Below are 18346 nucleotides of genomic sequence, written 5' to 3' on the forward strand. Positions count from 1 at the left end.
CTGAGGTTTCATGTTAGAATTTGAAGCTGTTTAAAGGGTTAAGACCCCTTCCATGTTACGTTCCCTCAGCTTCCTGAAGATGAGGGTGTTAGGGTACGCTAGTGGTTAAAGTGTTTGCCCTTCAAGCCACAGACTCAGATTTAATTCCCCACATGGGTACAATGTGTGAAGTCCATTTCGGATGTTCTTCCCCCGTAACATTTCTGGAATATTGCTAAAAGTGGCCTAAAATTGTACTCACTTACTCCTGAAGCTGAAGAAAGACATACTGGCAAAACCTAAAGTATACAGATGTGTGTCCTAGGATTGGCTAATGTTTATTTAAGCACGTAAGCTGTTGAAGGATTAACTTTGACAACATGATGAAAACTTAATGTGATGTTTCATTGGCAGGTATTAGATGTTGGGGGCTGCATCGTGGACAGCAGTACCTCCAACTCTGATGACGTTCTTCTCAAAGTGAACATGGATGCCATTATTGCGGACTTTGAAGTGTTGGGGAAGGGACTTGTCACTCATATTAAAAAAATGAAATCAAAGATGTAGATACCTCATCACTAATCATTGATAGGTGTTGTTCAGTCTCATTTTTGAGTTGCTACACACAGACATTACAAATGACCTTTCATCAGAATCATAAAATGTTCCTTACGTGATCAACATACCATTGAAAAAAAGTATGGGATATTCCATTTTGCAAGCATTCCACTAGCCAATGCCAATGGAAAAAAGAAAAAAAGTACAGTATGTCCATACAGATGAAACATTTCCGAAGGAATGGAATAAACCTGTAGAGGTTTCCAATTCTTTGAAGAGAATCGTCCTTGGGGTACTTATATGCATTTTCTGCAGCCGGAAAGAGTCACATGACAGTTGTAACAATGTTTTAATAAGATATTGTACAATAAACAAAAGTTTTTTTTGTTCATTATATGGCCCCTCACCACGTGGAGTCGCCACTCTGCCGTGCATGCGCAGGCAACCAGGTAAGCATCCAAGCCCGTATCATCATTCCTTCTGCTGATATATAAATCAGTAAACAGAATTGCGGGGAGGTGGCTGGCCCTACCCCAAGGACGAATATCTTCAAAGAATTGGAAACCTCTACAGGTTTGTCTAATTCTTTTTCATAGAAATCGTCCTTGGGGTACTTATATGCATAACTCAGACTCACAAAGACCGGAGGCTAGGGAGGAGGGAATTCTGGTACAGTATGGAATTATAGTGATCGTAATTACGAATATTAACTCATGCAACAAATACTCACCTGTGTTGTACTCTCAATCAGCTTCCGCGAGAGGAATTATTGGAGAGAACCGACGGGGAGCAACCGCATGTAAACCGACTCAGAGTGCAGCATGAGAGTAAAGCTCTGTAAAAAGTGCCATATAACCCCAACCACATCGTGAATCTAGTAGAGAGCACCGAAGGGGGGAAAAGTTCAGACCGACAACAAATTTAAACAGATCGCAGTCTGTAGGATCGTCACAGTGGAGACATGCACTCAAAACTCAGTAGCTTAGCAGTGTCAACTGACAATGTACCAAGACTCACTCGGCCAGGGTGGCAGGACACTGTCCACTGTAGAGAACCGTACAGCCAAAGCGCGCATGCTCACGTGAATGTGTGCCACGCTGATAGACCTTGAGGGCCTTACGGACATCCAATGGGTGAGTGCTTATTGCAGAGGTCTCTGATGTAGGAGGCTGGGAAGTAACTCTGAATATCTGCCGATCAAGCATCCACTCGTGTGGGGCCAGGATCCGGTGAGACAGAGCGTCTGCTCGCACGTTCTCCAGCCCCGGGAGATAAACCGGAATCAATTGACAGTCGTACTTGTCGCACCAAAGGAGGAAACCCATGTCTCCTGAAGGAGTGCTGGGGACACCATGCCGCCTTGCTTCAGGATGTAAGTCATGGCTGTCCGGTTGTCCAACTGAAGACGAACCACCTGGCCCCTGACATGATCCAGAAAGAGGCTCTGAGTTCTGAGACATTCTTGTGAAGACTGGCTTTGGCTTCGGACCACCGACAGACTGCGGACTATTGCGGACTTGTCCAGCAAAGCCTGAACCTCGTCGCACAGAATACCTGCATGATCGGACAGGCCGGCACAGGAGTGCACCTTATGCCGACAAAGTCTGGTGGGCCTTGCTTCCACAGTGGTAGATGGCCAACACGAATAGTGGACAGCACCCAAGGATTTCGTGTTGCCTTCTCCCATTCCTGTAGGAAGAGGGAGAGGCAGCTCCCACTGGGATATGAGGCAAGAGGGCATGAGTAGTCCCCTGCAGCACAGGATGTGATTGGGACTGCCCCATGGGAGCAGCCGGCGGAGAGTTAGCGGGGGGTCGGGGCAGAACCCCCGTGCCTGCAAAAAGGCTACTGAGCGCTGGATGAAGAGGTCTGCTCCTTCCCCTTGGCCTTGGCGGCACGGCTCCTCTTCCTACTCCTACCTAGCGGCTGAAGCCAGCTGGCAAACTCAGGCCTTAGCTGCACCCTGGAAGAGGAACTCGCAACGGGAGTGTGGGGGCGAGAAACCCGTGGTTGCTCCAGGAAGGCTTTCGAGTCTTTAAAAGACGTCGCAGCCGCTGCAGCCTCCCGAATGACCTGTTGTGCCCCCGGAAACAACGTTGCTCCCAGCTGAAACGGAAGGGCCAGCAAGGTCTGCTGTGTTGCTGCCGAGTAACGAGACGTCGGCAGCCACAGCTTGAGCCTCCCCATGACTGTGCACATCACCGTAGAGGCTGTTGATCGCAAAGAATCGCGCGTCAGGTGGGCCTGAACTTCGGACAATTGACGGAGGAGAACCACATACAGGGAAACCATCTACAGGGCCATCTACAGGGCCGACCTCTGTAATGAGGAAAGGTAGGCCACATGGACCACCACCCGCACCTGCTGCATGGCATTCCGATAGACCTCCTCATAGGTCTGGTATGCCTGCCGCAGGGGGGCTTCCGACTGGGCAAACGGTGGAACTAACCACGCCTGTTTGGCAGCCGGAGCTGCACTAGAGGAAACCGAGCCTCCCCCAAGGGCGACCTCGGTAAACACACACTCGTCCACCAGTGGCACAAGGAAGAGGGAATCGTCCCCCAGCTGGTAACGCTGAACAAGCTCAGGCAAGTCAAAGCGCAAATGAGTACCAACCACATCCTGTACTTATGACAGAAGAATGCGGAGCTGCGTCTGTGAGGGTTGCCAAGGAGCAAATGCCTCACCCAGCAGGCAGAACTCAGTCGAGTCCGGACGGCTAGTCGGGACTGCGCCCTGGGGAATTGCCTGTGCGATACGCTGACGCACCTCCCGCAAAACGGAAGGCACCCTCGGACTCCTCAACCTCCCTGACATCCGAGTCTGAGGCTGAGGCAGAGTCCTCCCGAAAGGGAGACCCACGCCCCGACCCGGTGGATGAGTGAGCGATAGTGGGGAAGCAAGAGCCAAGGCACCTTCTGCTCCAGCCAACCAGTGCCAACCGAACCCCAGTCCTGAGATGCAGGAGGAAGCTCGGACGGAACCGACTCCTCTGCTCTCATGGGGAGGGGTGGTGCAGGGGCCGGCACCCCAGGAATCTTCAACGGACCCTGTGCCAAGACCGAGAGAGGGACTGGGAACGAACCCTCCCTCTCCGGGGTAGCTGAGATGTCAGGACCCGAAGCCAAAGGCAATGGGTCGCCTGACATCTCGAGGCTAGCGGAATCAGCCAACCTCGGCGGTTCGCCCCCACCGACTCTCTGTCCCCCGCCCAGAGTGTGTGAGGAACTCCTGCCGGAGACCTCTAACGAACTCATGAACGAGGGACTTCACCGAGTCCATATGCTGCTGAAACAACTGAGTTATGAGAAACATGTCAAAACCCGAAGAAGCAGACTGCGTTTGCGAGGAAGGGACAGATGACTTAGGCTGTTTTTTGGACTTAGACTTATCATGCCGCGCCCTTTTAGATTTAGACAGGGGAAGCTCTGTTGGCTCCCCTCCCGCCTCCTGCAATTCTTTATAAAAGAGAAAATTGGCAGCCCTGCGTTTCTGGGCCTGGTGGGGGAGAAGCCCAAACAGAGGTCACACGTGTCAGGGTGGTGACCCGCTTTTACCAAACAACACAGACATTGGGAGTGTTTATCTTGTGCTGGAATATTGGTCCCGCACGACGTACACGCCGTAAGGCATGAAAGGCAAGTATGCAACGCATAAGCTAACAGCGAATACAGCAGCACATATCTGTCATATAATTTTAATTATCACATACAAAACATTGAAAATTATGTGAAAACCTGCAACATGAACTAGTAGGTACCAGATGCTATATTTCTACATGTGGGGACGCTGGCTTCCCGCTATGGGAAAGCAACATGTGCATAACCCACGGGAAAGCCGCCTTCAATTTCAGCTCTACTTCACATACAAACAAGGTAACTTTGGTTGAAATAAATGTTCTATTTCTATTAACAAACGAATAAACCATACATGTAGTAGAGGAAGACTCCTGAGACATCGTCTAGTATGGATAAGAACCTTGCAACAAAACTTTGTTTTTCCAGCTTAGATGTCTGTTCACCACGGTGACAGCAGATGGAATGATGATACAGGCTTGGGTGCTTACCTGGTTACCTGGGCATATGCGGCAGTGGGATGACTCCACGTGGTGAGGGGCCGTATAATGAACAAAAAAGACTTTTTGTTTATTGTACAATATTTTATTAAAACATTGTTACAACCGTCATGTGACATTTTCCGGCAGCAGAAAATGCATATAAGTACCCCAAGGACGATCTCTATGAAAAAGAATGTCACATATAGGAGATAAACATCATGTGTTGGCCAATTTCCAGGTGTTATTGAGTATTTGAAGCACGGGAATGCATTTGGAACCGACGGCGTCAGCCGGAGGTTTCAAATGAAATATTCCCGTGCTTCAAATACTCAATAACACCCGGAAATTGGCCAACACATGATGTTTATCGACATTGTAAACACAAAAGTAAACCAAAGGGGTTTTAGTGTCTGCACTCGTTTACATCGAATACGGACACAGCAGTGAAGTGTCATCAGCTGGCCGTTTCAGCTGGTTCTCATGGTAGCATCTGGAGTTGCTCATTTGTGACGTCATTCTGACTTTACATCACAATATGATTTGAATGACGTCACCATTGTTGATGACACAACAAAACAATTGTTTACGTGTCAATATGCGGTGAATAGTCTTTCAGTTTCCGGGAATCTAATACCATTTAATCACGTTTTTCAACCAATCAGATTACAGAACACAGTAACTTTTGGTTTACAATTTCCCTTAATTTCTCTTCATCATCTGTTTTGTCCTTGGCTTTATCATTTGCATTTGCATTTGATCAGCCTTGTAAATCCAGTATCCCCTACTTTTTTCTAATGGTATAGCTTGTGATGACAGCTTTCTGTTATTGAATTTTTGTAATTTAATTGGTTAGTCACTAGATACATGTTCTGGCATGACATGTAATGTTGTGTCATCAGTTTCAGTGTTGTAATATCAAGCTTTAGTCTGATTTGAATGAGATTGTGTTGTGTTGAGGATGGTTCATGAAAGAACATTATGTACAAGAACATATGAACTATTTATGAAAAAAATACTGAAGTATTTTGTACTTAGAGAAAATAGTGCCCAGTGTTATGTCTAATCCATTGTTTGTTAAGAATGAGTCAAGAAAATTAAACACTTTCTCTATCAAATCTTGTTGCCAACTGCTATGTCCTGTGCCAGTACTTCAGTTCATTTACAGAACATGCTAATAAAGATTTGCACTCAAACTGATGGACACACATTGACTTGTGCCCTTGCTTATAGGCCACAACTTGTCTTGTTCTCTGGCTCATGGGGCACTCATTGTTTTGTGCCCTTGCTCCTGGGGACACACATTGTCTTGTGCCCTCACTCCTGGGGCACACATTGTCTTATGGCCTTTTTAATGGGGGCACATGTTGTCTTTTGCCCTTACTCATGAGGGAACATCTTGTTCCCTAATTCATGGGGCACACAATGTCATGTCCTCACTCCTGGGGACACAGAGTCTTGTGCCCTTACTCCTTCCACACACATTGTCTTGTGCAGTTACTCTTGGGGGCACACACTGTCCTGAAGTCTCATGGAATGCACATTGTTTTGTTCTCTTGCTTTGGGGGCCACACATTGTCTTGTGCCCTCAACCTCATCTACATGCAGTGATGCTGTGAACGATGTGTAACTAGAAATAGTTACCTGGTGACCTGTAAGACCTCTGCTTACAAGTGTTTGATGCTGTGCCACAAAGCAGGGAATGATCTCACAACAGATGCTCATCTGGGTTCCAGTCCTGGGCTCCAGGGTTATTTTCTCTCATACTGATCACTCATGTTTCTACATTTACAGGTAATATCAGGAACATATTGGCATCAGTCAAGGTAATCCTCTCATTCAGTGCCTTTCACTTTAACCAGACAAAATGTTCATTGCTTAAACCTCATGTCAAGAAGCCTGAAGGTTCAGTGGATATAAATTGAAGGCTTTCAGCCCAAAATGACATCACAATTGAATATCAAAAACAGTTTATTCCTTTCTGTAAAACATGATAAATATGTATCCATAAACAATAGATCAACAAACAGTTACAGCACAAGACAATACTAGAACACTTAGCTTTTCATTTTGAAAAACTTTTGTCCACAGGTAAACAAAATGATGAACTACTTGACCCCACTGAAATAAATCATGTCACACCTCATTAAATACAATCATTGTCATTTACTGTGTGTGCATAATATATTCACCACAATACAAGATGTGTAAATTCATAAAAAGATGATACAGCCCAGCTGTACATACAGAGACTGACCACTAATTCCAATTAGTCCACAGCATATGTACACTGTACAAAACATAGTTCACATCATATATGGTGTCACATGGGTACAATCTGTGCAGCCCATTTCTCGTGTCACCCGCTGTGATATTGCTGGAATATTGCCAAAATCTGCGTAAAATTAACTCATTCACTCACTCACATGTGGTGGTTGTTTGTGCCATGTTCAAATCCTCATCACTTTAATTTATTGCAAAAGGTTAACTTGAAGGTTATGAAGCAAGCTCAGCTTATCTTTGAAGACTACGAAGCAGGAAGCACCTTCATATTTTCCTTCTTTTCACTGAGGGGTATTATTGTCAATGAAGTTCTGTTTCATTGTTTTTCACTGGGCAAGTTGAACACAGTAGCATAACAATAACTGATATTACTGTGTCTGAGAATACAAACATATGTTTATGCCTGCATGTACTTACATCCTGCACACCAACCTCATCATGTTCACATGCAGTGTACAATTCATGTACAAAATACGATTCAGTTCTGTGATTGATGGCAGCTGTATTATTTAAAGCAAAATATATTCGACGCTGTACAGATGAAAGTACCAAGTTAGAGAATCATACATGATTACTTAATGACCCATTAAATTGTGACATTCAGAACCTGATGGCCAGTGAGAGTATAAACCTAGAAAACAATGACACAAATTTGCTGCCCAAACAAGACAAATTAGCGGATATCTCTGATCAAGTCCAGTTATATGATCAGTGATCCAGTAATAAGATCAGTACAGTTAAACCTGTTACGAGTTACAAACAAAAGGAAGTCGGTGCTCATAAGTCTGCCTCCTCTAACTTTTGTTGTCTGTGAGCAAATTGTTCTTTTCCATCTTCGTCGTTTATGTCTACTGTGTCCTGTACAACATTTTCCTTCAGTGGCAGCAGTCCATTTAGGGAATCTGGGTTCACTTCTGCAGTCTCATTGGCATCTGATGCTGTGTTTATGTCGCTTTCTTCGTTAGCCTTGATCCTGGCTTTCATGGGTTTGATGGCTGGTGTCTTGGAATTCCAGGGCAAGGACGGTTTGAAGGACACGCCATATGGGTCATCATCGTTCACATTTAAGGCATCATTGCTATGCAGGAGACTTCTTGACTTCCCTACAAAGTGAACAACCATGTTAATCCCACCATCAAAGTTGACTACTTGGAAAGTAATCTTATTATATGTGAATGGTCTTGACAAATCTTAGATCATAAAAACTATAACAAATTAGGGACCATTTGTAATTTATGGCTAGTTGGGGTTGGGGTGATGATGTTTTTCAATGGAGAAACAGGTACAATGATGACAATGCATCCCAACCTCCATCCCCCAATTTATGTACAAAGTAAGTGACCTCCATTTTTAGGTACACCCCCAGGACAAACCTGTACAAAAATGATGATGACCCCCCACCTACCTCCCTTGAACTATATGAGTGAAGAAGAAGAAGAAGAAGAAGAAGAAGAAGAAGAAAACAAATCAACATCACTCCCCACTAGCCATACATTATGAACGATCCCATCACAAGCATCAACCTGAGCTTCAAAAATGGCTTCAGTGTTCAAGGGACATAACTCTGGTGAAAGATGTTTTCACAAACCAGCCTTACTAGTGATAAGGAAAATTACTCAAAAGCTCTTGACAAGAAAATCAAAGCACACCTTTCAGGAAATATGGCTTTGCTAACAATAAACATAATCATTGAGTTAGCTCATGTGGCTAAAAAATCTTGGTATGGGATCAGGTGACAGTGAGCAGTCATTTATCAGTAAATGCTTAAAATATTAATACAATGGTGCTTTACGAATGACATATACACATTTATTTTTGCGCTGATAATGTACACGAAACCATTCCATTAGTTCACACACATATACCATAACAAAAAATAGGGGATATTCCATTTTGTGAGCATACCACTAGCGAATGCCAAGGCACATGAGAAAAATAGTAATATATATCCATACAGATGAAACATTTCCAATAAATTGGAATGGAATAAATACTCCCATTTTCCCCATATTTCTCATCATCATCTGTTTCCTACTTGGCTTCATCACTTGCATTTTATCAGCCTTTTAAATCCAATATCCCCTACTTTTCAAATGGTATATTATACCATTTCATGAAAAGTCCTCATTGGAATTTGTCTAACAATGTAGGAATCCTTATTACTGGAATGGCGTGTTTTCACTTCTCAAGTATAAACACGATACAGCCATCAGTCAAGTGGAGATTACTATTATGTATTTCGCAACATGCAGATACACGTGACTATAGGGTATCATTCTTGTGATGGGATTGTGATCACATTAAGATACTTCCAAAGGGGATCGTGTTCACATGAAGATACTTGTGACTGTAGGGGATCATGAACACATGACCTTACTAGTGATAATGATCATGATCACATGAAGATACTTGTGATTGTGATCATGATAGCATCAAGATACTTGTGATTGTGATCATGACAGCATGAAGATATTTGTGATTGGGATCATGATCACACAGTGTTCAGCTCACCTGGCATAGGCATCTGCTTCAGATCAGAGACAGAGCTGCTTCTTGAGAAAGGGTTGAAGTTCGGTATCACCAGCAGGGCAAAGGACAACAGCAAAACAGCGAGACATGTTGTTGTCTGGGCAGGTCGACCTGATTTGGCCGTCACCATCATCTGCAGCTTCTTCAGCTGGGATAGCAGAGACCTGGAGCGCCGATACATTGACATTTTAGTCTTAGACTTAAAGAGTCTCCTGCAGTGTCAACAAGGATGGTAACTTGGTATAACATGGGGCCAAAAACTAATGTAATGGGTTAGACAACTCTATATTCCCTGACAATATTCTTCCATTCTCCCTTCCTACGATTACAGATGCCCATGTTAGAATCTGAATTAAAATGTCCATCCATGGCAAGGAAGAAGTTTTCTATCCATAAAGGTCTTCATCCTAATCATGGAAACAAACTTAAAAAAATAGTTTGGACTTCTTCATCCAATAAACATTAGCACTTGCTTAACAGACCCCAAAAATTATCTTACATATTCTGTTTCTCCAGAGCAGTTACTTTCTTGTGTAGAGTCTGGTTCTCGGAGGTGCACAGTTTTACCCGTTGCTCTAAACCATCAACGTACTCCATCTTCCTTTTGCGACTTTCCTTTGCTGACACCTATCAACATCAAAGAATATCTATCAATATAAACAACAGGGGAATATGGCAGCAGTGCTTGCTAACCCATCTGAATACTCTTAAGAGTGAGTGAGTGAGTGTGGTTTCACTCCAATTTTGCAATATTCAAAGATGTTGGCACATGTGTCAGACCAACCATGACCAATACTAATTTTTGACACAAGCAAAGGGCAGCACAAATTGTACCCTGTACCCACAAGCGGCTTCAAATCCAGGTCATCAACAAGACACATGAATGCTTTGTCAGCATTGACATTCTGTGTGGATATATGTTAAAATTACACACCCATGCAGCCAATAAATGTAACATTGACACACAGGTAGCCAACCTCTGTTCACCATAGCCAGTTCACTATCTGTCCTTGTATATACATGCACTACTTATTTCATTATGATAATTGTATTATTGATTCCCCCTTACCTTGTTGCGTATCTTCCTACGTATGGACTTGAGGGCTCTCTCCTCCTCTTTGGTGAGAGGTAAATGGGATGGTAGGGACACGCCTTCACGACTCAACAACTCCTTTTCCTCTTCTGTCAGCTGTAGGTCAGGGTACTGCAACATGAAAGCAGGGAAATAAGCTGAAAATACAACATACATCACATAAATAAACTTGCCAAATTAAGACACAGAGTCTGTATGACAGAGTAATGATTTTTGTTCCCATAAACCGTGATGTAGCCTACCTCAGACATATCAGTGTTAGTAAGGATGCAGTGGTAAGTGTAATTAAGCGGTGATTCTTTATTTTTTCTTTCCTATGGAGAAATTCATCTTGACTTTATTACGTATCTAATCCTACATCTACACTGCTCAACATGCTAAGGTAAGAAGACTACCTACACAGTCAAAAGCATAAATGAACAAACTAAAATAAGGTAATAGGTACAATTATGCCGTAGAAAACATGTCTTTCCACACATAATTAACATATACATCAATTTCATGTAAAAAAACGTGTTGTATTCCAAAGAATAGCCACGATCAGTAAACATGTAAAGAGAACCAGAATAACATTAATGTTGTTTTAACGTCCAAGAATCATGGAAATATTTGACTGCAGACATTGAGACAACCTGGGTTTTAGTTTGAAATAGGTTCTTCAATCATAACGATAATTAATATTACATTGTAAGCTAAAAAATTAAGGTCATGGAGAGATTTTGCACCAGAGTGAAATCCATGAACATAAGGGATCATCACAATGTTTGTTTGTTGCTTGATACTTCACTTGGCAAATTCCTGCTATCTGTGAAACCTGTAAATAATCGAGTCCGAACCAGACAATCCAGTGATCAACAGCATGAGCATCAGGTGGGATACGATGTGTGGACCTGGAATTCACCCATAGGCTTCATCCGAAACTAAAGGCTGCTATCATACAAAGGGCAATACAACTGTACATGAATTTGAAGCACCTCTCTGTAGGGGTGAAACAATATACCGCAATATTAGTACAACTGCAGTACTTGTCCTTCAGTACAGTATTCTACATTGTGATCCAAAAATTCCGTATTTTTTTATTTTCGTACTTTTCTTCTATCGAGTCACAAAATGACAGTTTTGTTCATTCAGAATCGCAAAGATAATGGTTAGTTTTTCTTTCAAGTTATCATACAATCTGTGGTTTGGCTCTTGTTAGTTTCATGGATTATAATCAACTGAACCTAAACTGACCGATCTGATGGGCATGTATTGCAATATGCACTGTACTGTGGAACCAGTCTGTATACATTGCGATCCATACACCTTGACTGTTGTGTGAAATGTTACCTTGGATGTACTTGTGACCTCTGGATTCACATCCTTCACTGTGAAGGGCAGAGACTGGGACTGGGACAACTTCAGGATCTGAACGGTTTTCTTGTCTCCACTGCTGACTGTGATAAAGGAGGTGTTGCTTGTTGGTGAAACATCATTGTCACTTCCAGAATCTGTAATATAGTTCAACAAATGTCTGAAAATATGAAATCTGCTTTACAAATATTTAATGTCTTTACCCATACATACATCATGCACACTGTAAGATTAGTAAGGTTCAAGAGATAAATGGGTGGTATTGATGACCACAGTTTCAGAATATAGGTCGCTTAAAGAGCATTTTAGAGTTTTTAAATGCTTTAAGTGTAACCATGGTAAGAACTGGCTCTTTAGAGTTTTTAAATGCTTTAAGTGTAACCATGGTAAGAACTGACTTAGTTGAATATGACTAGTACAATGTCATGGTCACTTGATCAATATGACACCTCTCATGGTCATCATTGTCAGAAAGATGACTTACATTATGAAGATAATACAGATATCTTGACTGATGCTGAAGACAATATTTTGTAAAATAGTTTTGCTAACCATGATAACTACAGTTGCTAATATTTTACCTTCCACCGTAAAAGTAGATGTATGAAAACTGAGTGTTTCTGTCCAAACACCATAAAAGACAACGTACCAAAATTCACAGATACTTCTTTGTCATTGGACACATGGAGATCAAAATGATCCATGAAATTTGCTGAGTCAACACCTGAGAAATCCACATTTATATCCTGCATTTCTAAGTCCTCCAGCCCAAGAGGGCTTGTGTCTAATGGGAACACTGTCTCAGTTCCATACTGTGACATGCCGGCCACCGATTCCAAACACTGTCCTTCACTGGACACTGTCTCTAGTCTATCTGTAGAACCACGAGGTGAGTCCGACATTGAATCTAATGACACACCACTGTCACTGAGCTCGCTGGGGGATTTGTGGGCATAATAGTCATGATCTGTATGCACTTTCGTTGAGGGCTCCCTCTGTGGCTGGATTTGCTGATCAAAGGTTTCATCTGTCAGCAGGGAATCAAATATGTTGTTGTCTTGCAGGAGGTCAATGTCAAGATCATTCTGTGAAAATAACACATATATTTTCAATATGGTTCAGCAAATTTGAATTTTTATGCTTCACTTCGTATTACATCCACTATAACATCACAACCTTAAAGCATAGTATCATAGTATACTGGTAGTATTCCAAGGTTAAACCCTCAGTTGTCACCATGCAACACTGTATAACGACAGAAGTTGTTGTCATCAAATGTGTTTACTGGCTGTTAAACAATTCATGAAATTTGCACTCAAACACTATGAACATTTTCATGATGTTGGACTGATACAAAATAATTACCCCCCACCCCCACCCCCCACCAAACCCCCAAAATCTCTCAATCATTATGCAAATATCAACTATAATAATATCAGATAGAGGTATAAAGTGAAGCTGATGCAATCAACAACTGATATAAATTTACAAAGATCTTTCACAAATATCTATCTACAATGACAACATGACAACTATGTAAGTGTACACACAGACACCATATCCCAAACATCAGTGTCCCATCCGTCCATGCCGGTGTCCATCACTGACATTGCAGTGAGACCAGTAAACAAAACTCGGTTACTCCGTTGCATCCTCGTCTCCAGTTTCAGTGAACTTGTTACTGGACGGTCATCTTCAGTCGAGATTATTTGGGTTATTACTCGAAAAAAACGTAGCTAAGAATTAGGACAGCATGTGTTGTCGTGTCAGAAGGCAACTTGATTCGATGATAATGTTAATGGCTTGTAAAACAACAGCTGCAGTCGACATCGTCATACGCGAGCAATGTGGTGTCGTTGGCAATTTGGAACTAAAATGATTCATCGTTGATCGGCTCGTCCTTTTGACTGTGTCAGTTGTGTATACGTGTTGGGAAACAACACGACCACAGCTGATGAAACATCTAGAACCTAAATGCGCAAAATATCGCAGCAATACTAGTAGATTGTCTAAAACGAAAAAGCACTTACGAAATCTATGGTCTGCACATCTTTCAGTTCCTCTTTCAAAACTCCGTCATTCTGATCGAAAAGCATATCCAGTATTTGGGCAGATGGAGGCTCCAACGCCATGATTACGATTTTAGATGGTCAGCGTAATTTGTGCCCTGTCAAATGATTATGTCGTGTAAACAGACACGTCACTCTGAACTCGCTGTTGGTTTTCTGTAATGGCCGCCCCTTGTTGTGCAAGTTTCACTTCCGTGAACTTGTCATGACAACATCAATATTTTTGTGACATGTTCTGTGACACACATAGCTGCCGGAAAAGAATGTTCAATTCTGAAGGCTACAGAATCTCCATCTCATGAAATCTTTAGGGCATTAACCGCCGATCACGTACTTTCCTATTGTTGACGTGTTACTAAATTAAGCTTTTTGCTCACTCATCGTTTGTAATCTGAGCATGATTTTTCATATGCATTATTGGACGTATCGTACAACGATACCTATAAAACCCTGTGCGGAGCTTGCGTGCCACAACTTCCGAGTTGACGTGGAACCCGGGGCGGAAGTTGTCGAAGGAAACCGACACAGGCGATGACTGTCGAACGAAATAAATATTGTTGATTCCGACAAATTATTGCAGACATTCAGGGGCCCACTATTCGAACCATCTTCTCATATGAATTGTAGCAATATGTACCCCAGAAGGTTATTCAATGGTTCAATGTGTGTGTTGCGCCATGCGGCCTAACGCCATGGATATTAAGGCGGGAAATATGAAAGGTATAAATCAGGGAAAACAATGAGCAACTCGGCGGGAAGTATGAAACCTGAATATGTTATTAGCATTTTGTACTATATATTGTATATACTTATAGTATTTAAATTATGTCGATGCTAAAAGAATCCATTCCGATGAGAAATTCACCAAGGAGTAAGGATACCTATTCATGATTGGCGAGGTTATATGACTGATGTGTTGGTGTGTGATATGATGATTTTAAAGGGAGCGCCCATTTTGTTCTGGGAAGTTTGTGTGTGTGTGTGTGTGTGTGTATTTTGTACACATGTTATTGGAGGAGGTGGGTCGTCACAATTTTGTACATCAAAATATACAAATAATTATGCTTAATAAACATCGGAGGTGTCTTGTATGTGTAATTGATTTTTCACATGACATGTAGGGCGGACGGGGTTCAGTTACTTTGGGGGTAGTGGGGTGGGGTGTATAGACATGTACATGGATGTAGGGATGGGCGTTACTAAGGTACACACCAGACAATGTAATAAAATTTCTGCACCAGGGGCAGGTCAAGGTCACATCGCTGCACACTGATACTAGCGGCATGACCATTTACTGACATAGCGTCATGCACACACACTGATGACGTCATGCTGTGACGTAAGGTCACTCAAAAGAGGCGTGGCACCGCTGTACAGTAAAAATCACCACGTTTTTCTACAGCATCCGAAGGCAGTAATGTCTTCCAGAATAGGTTAATTTTAACCAGGATAAAAGAACACAAAACCTCTGTAGAAAAATCTGACATGAAATCTGCCCTTTCGGAACATCTCATTAGAAATCCAGACCACAATGTTTCATGGCAACAGACCAAGATTCTATACACCAACATCAACTAATGTACTGGAAAAAGAGAAAACTTGTAGAAAGCATCGAGGTCTAGAGAAAGAAGCCAGATATGAAACGGGACCAAGGCATTTATCTTCTCAGTATATGCTCTATTGTCCTGTAATCGTAAGCTTTTCCTACACTGCTGTGATATCTTTGTACAGCAATCCTAGCTAATCGGTTTCCATCATAGTGTTATCTTTGTCCCTCAACACACCACACCCCCGCTCTTGGCTTTGTCATTGCAACATTTTGTTATCTTTGTACATTAACCCAATCTCGTACAATGATCCAATATCATTGGCTTCGTAATTATGCTGTTATCTTTGTATATTCCCGTAATTATATTGTTACCACTAATTTTAGCTCCTGTCAACACACCCATCCCAGCTCTTGGCTTTGTCATCATAATGCATCGTTTTGTTTGTAAATAAATCCAATCTCATTGGCTCTGTAATCATATTGTTATCTTTGCACATTGTAATTATGTTGCTATCTTTGCACATTGTCGTAATTATATTGTCATCTTTGCACATTGTCGTAATTATATTGTTATCTTTGCACATTCTCGTAATTATATCGTTATCTTTGCACATTCTCGTAATTATGTTGTTATCTTTGCACATTCTCGTAATTATATCGTTATCTTTGCACATTCTCGTAATTATATTGTTATCTTTGCACATTCTCGTAATTATATTGTCATCTTTGCACATTGTCGTAATTATGTTGCTATCTTTGCACATTCTCGTAATTATGTTGTTATCTTTGTAATCCATATATGTATATACCCACTCTTATACTGACACAGCATTCACCTGATGAGGGAGCAAGAATTAGCTCTGAAATGTCATGTAAATAATATAAAGTTGTCATCCGTAAAACGTGTCATGTATTCACACAATGACAGACTGTTGCAACTTTAAATTGGTTTTTAAGTAATCTTGAGTGGAAAAAGAGATTATGAACTGAAATGAAGATACCTTTAAATGAAATGAAGATGTCTGAAAATAATGAACTGATTCTTGAATAGAGGTAGGTGAATTAAAGATGTGATTAAGCATATTAATAAAATCTTGAAAACAATTTCTGATATCGTGAACTGGATTAATGATATCAGAATGGGATTAATAATCTGTACACATACATGCTTTAAAGATATCTCTATGTCAGTTCCTGATATCTTGCAATTAAGTACGGATATAATTTATTAATTGACTTGGGGTCATCCTGAATTATCTTGGAATGAATTAAAGATATCGCAGAGATGAAATATTGAGAAATTACTGATATCTTAATTGCTTTAAAGAATCCTTGAATGAAACTAGAGACATCTTGATTTGAATTGAAGATATCTTGAATTAAATAAGAGATCTCTAGACATGAATGAAAGATATCTCCAATAGAGATAATTTTTGTCGTTCTTTCTGTTTACTTGTATTACAAATATTAATAACTGATATAATGATATCTCCAAAATTATTAATGATATGTTTAATTTTATTTTAGATCGCAGTAATGGCTAAAACTGAAGATGTCTCTAATAGAATTAAAGAGATCTGTAGTGCTTTTGTAGAAATGTATAACATTTTTCAAGATGTTAACCAATTGTCAATGTGTCTGTATCGTGCCTTTCTACACAGACAGATATACTCTCCACTACCTTTTAAGATTGTCAGTATACATGTGCTATAGGCATCTGTCCTCATAAGTGATTCGAGTTTTGTAGATGCCCGACCTTCGTGCACACTGGCAGCCGTATCTGTATTCTCCTATAAGACCTACCGCAGAATTGAACCAGGCAAACAAGTTGTGGATAGCATGCTTGGAATATTCCGATTAAACGGTATGACCGATAATGTAAAATTCATTTGACAGAAAGAATGGACAAAACATCCCAACTAAGACAAGCTGCACTGATGCAAGCGAACGTAAAATCCAACCTGCGCTGATTGACGAAAGCTCAAGCCAAAGTCATAAATATTCCCGTCCGCATTCCAGCCAAGAAGTGTTAAAACGTAACACAAAATATAATGCTTCCATTCAAAATATGTGATATGTGTGATATTTTGCACAGATGGTAGTTACACAATTTCAAGAAAGGGAACAAGAAGAGTAAATGTGCTTTCAAGTGTTGATGTACCAGGTAGCCTGTAACAACATTCACCCTGTCATTCCGTGAAATTCCTTAAGCTTTTGGACATTTTGATGTTCGAAGTGGACAGATTGTTGTTAAACACCACGCATAGCAATATTCACTATACTGAGAAGTAGTCAACGACAGAAGGAGAGAAAAATACCTACGAAACGAAGTGTAATCACCAGAATAATTTAGATGTTTGAAGCACGATAAATGAACCGTATGTATTAAAAGGTACAACGCAATTTAAAATTTATTTTATGAATCTAAAGTGATCTACATTAAGTTACCGTTATGCTGAAGTTCAGACATATGGCGCCTCAACGGTTTGTATACTTAATGGCATTACCAAGTACTGAATACTGCATGTTAGTTTTCATTTTCAGCTCCCTCACACCAAGCTCAGGATTAGAATTGGTATTGTATAGACAAGTGTCCAATGCTATCTTACATGTTCACAGAACAGGGCCCTGCGCTTTCTTACATGTGTATATACCATGGTACAATGCCTTCCTTCATGTGTATAGACGGGAGTCCAATGCTTTTTCAATACCATCTTACAAGTATTTAGGCTAGGACCCAGTGCCTTTTACATGTTTACAGAATAGGGTCCAGTGCCTCCTTACATGTGTACAGACCAGGGCCCAATGCCTTCTTACAAGTATTTAGACCAGTGCCCAGTGTCTCCTTACATGTGTACAGACCATGGTCCAATGTCTTC

The 18346-nt window shown here is 41.3% G+C and overlaps 3 protein-coding genes across 3 annotated transcripts in view; 1 reads left to right on the forward strand and 2 right to left on the reverse strand.

The window, feature by feature from the left end:
* The window catches only part of LOC137277759 (nucleolar protein 6-like), a 32813-nt gene extending 32074 nt beyond the window's left edge, over positions 1-739 (forward strand). Inside the window, exon 23 of the mRNA XM_067809676.1 lies at positions 394-739. Within this exon, the coding sequence (XP_067665777.1) occupies positions 394-546 (153 nt within the window). The 3' untranslated portion in view covers positions 547-739. The remainder of the gene's footprint in view (positions 1-393) is intronic.
* Positions 1-18346, reverse strand: part of LOC137277762 (F-box/WD repeat-containing protein 5-like) — a 424418-nt gene that overhangs the window by 347339 nt on the left and 58733 nt on the right. The window lies entirely within an intron of this gene.
* Positions 6550-14385, reverse strand: LOC137277760 (cyclic AMP-responsive element-binding protein 3-like protein 3-B). The gene is made up of 7 exons (XM_067809677.1): positions 13880-14385; positions 12499-12934; positions 11826-11986; positions 10473-10607; positions 9903-10030; positions 9386-9567; positions 6550-7977 (listed from the first exon to the last, which is right to left on the reverse strand). Exons 1-7 carry the CDS (start codon positions 13979-13981, stop codon positions 7652-7654), a joined length of 1470 nt encoding a protein of 489 aa, XP_067665778.1. The 5' UTR covers positions 13982-14385; the 3' UTR covers positions 6550-7651.

This window comes from Haliotis asinina, chromosome 3 (genome assembly GCF_037392515.1).
Source record: "Haliotis asinina isolate JCU_RB_2024 chromosome 3, JCU_Hal_asi_v2, whole genome shotgun sequence".
In the NCBI taxonomy this organism is placed as follows: Eukaryota; Metazoa; Mollusca; class Gastropoda; order Lepetellida; family Haliotidae; genus Haliotis; species Haliotis asinina.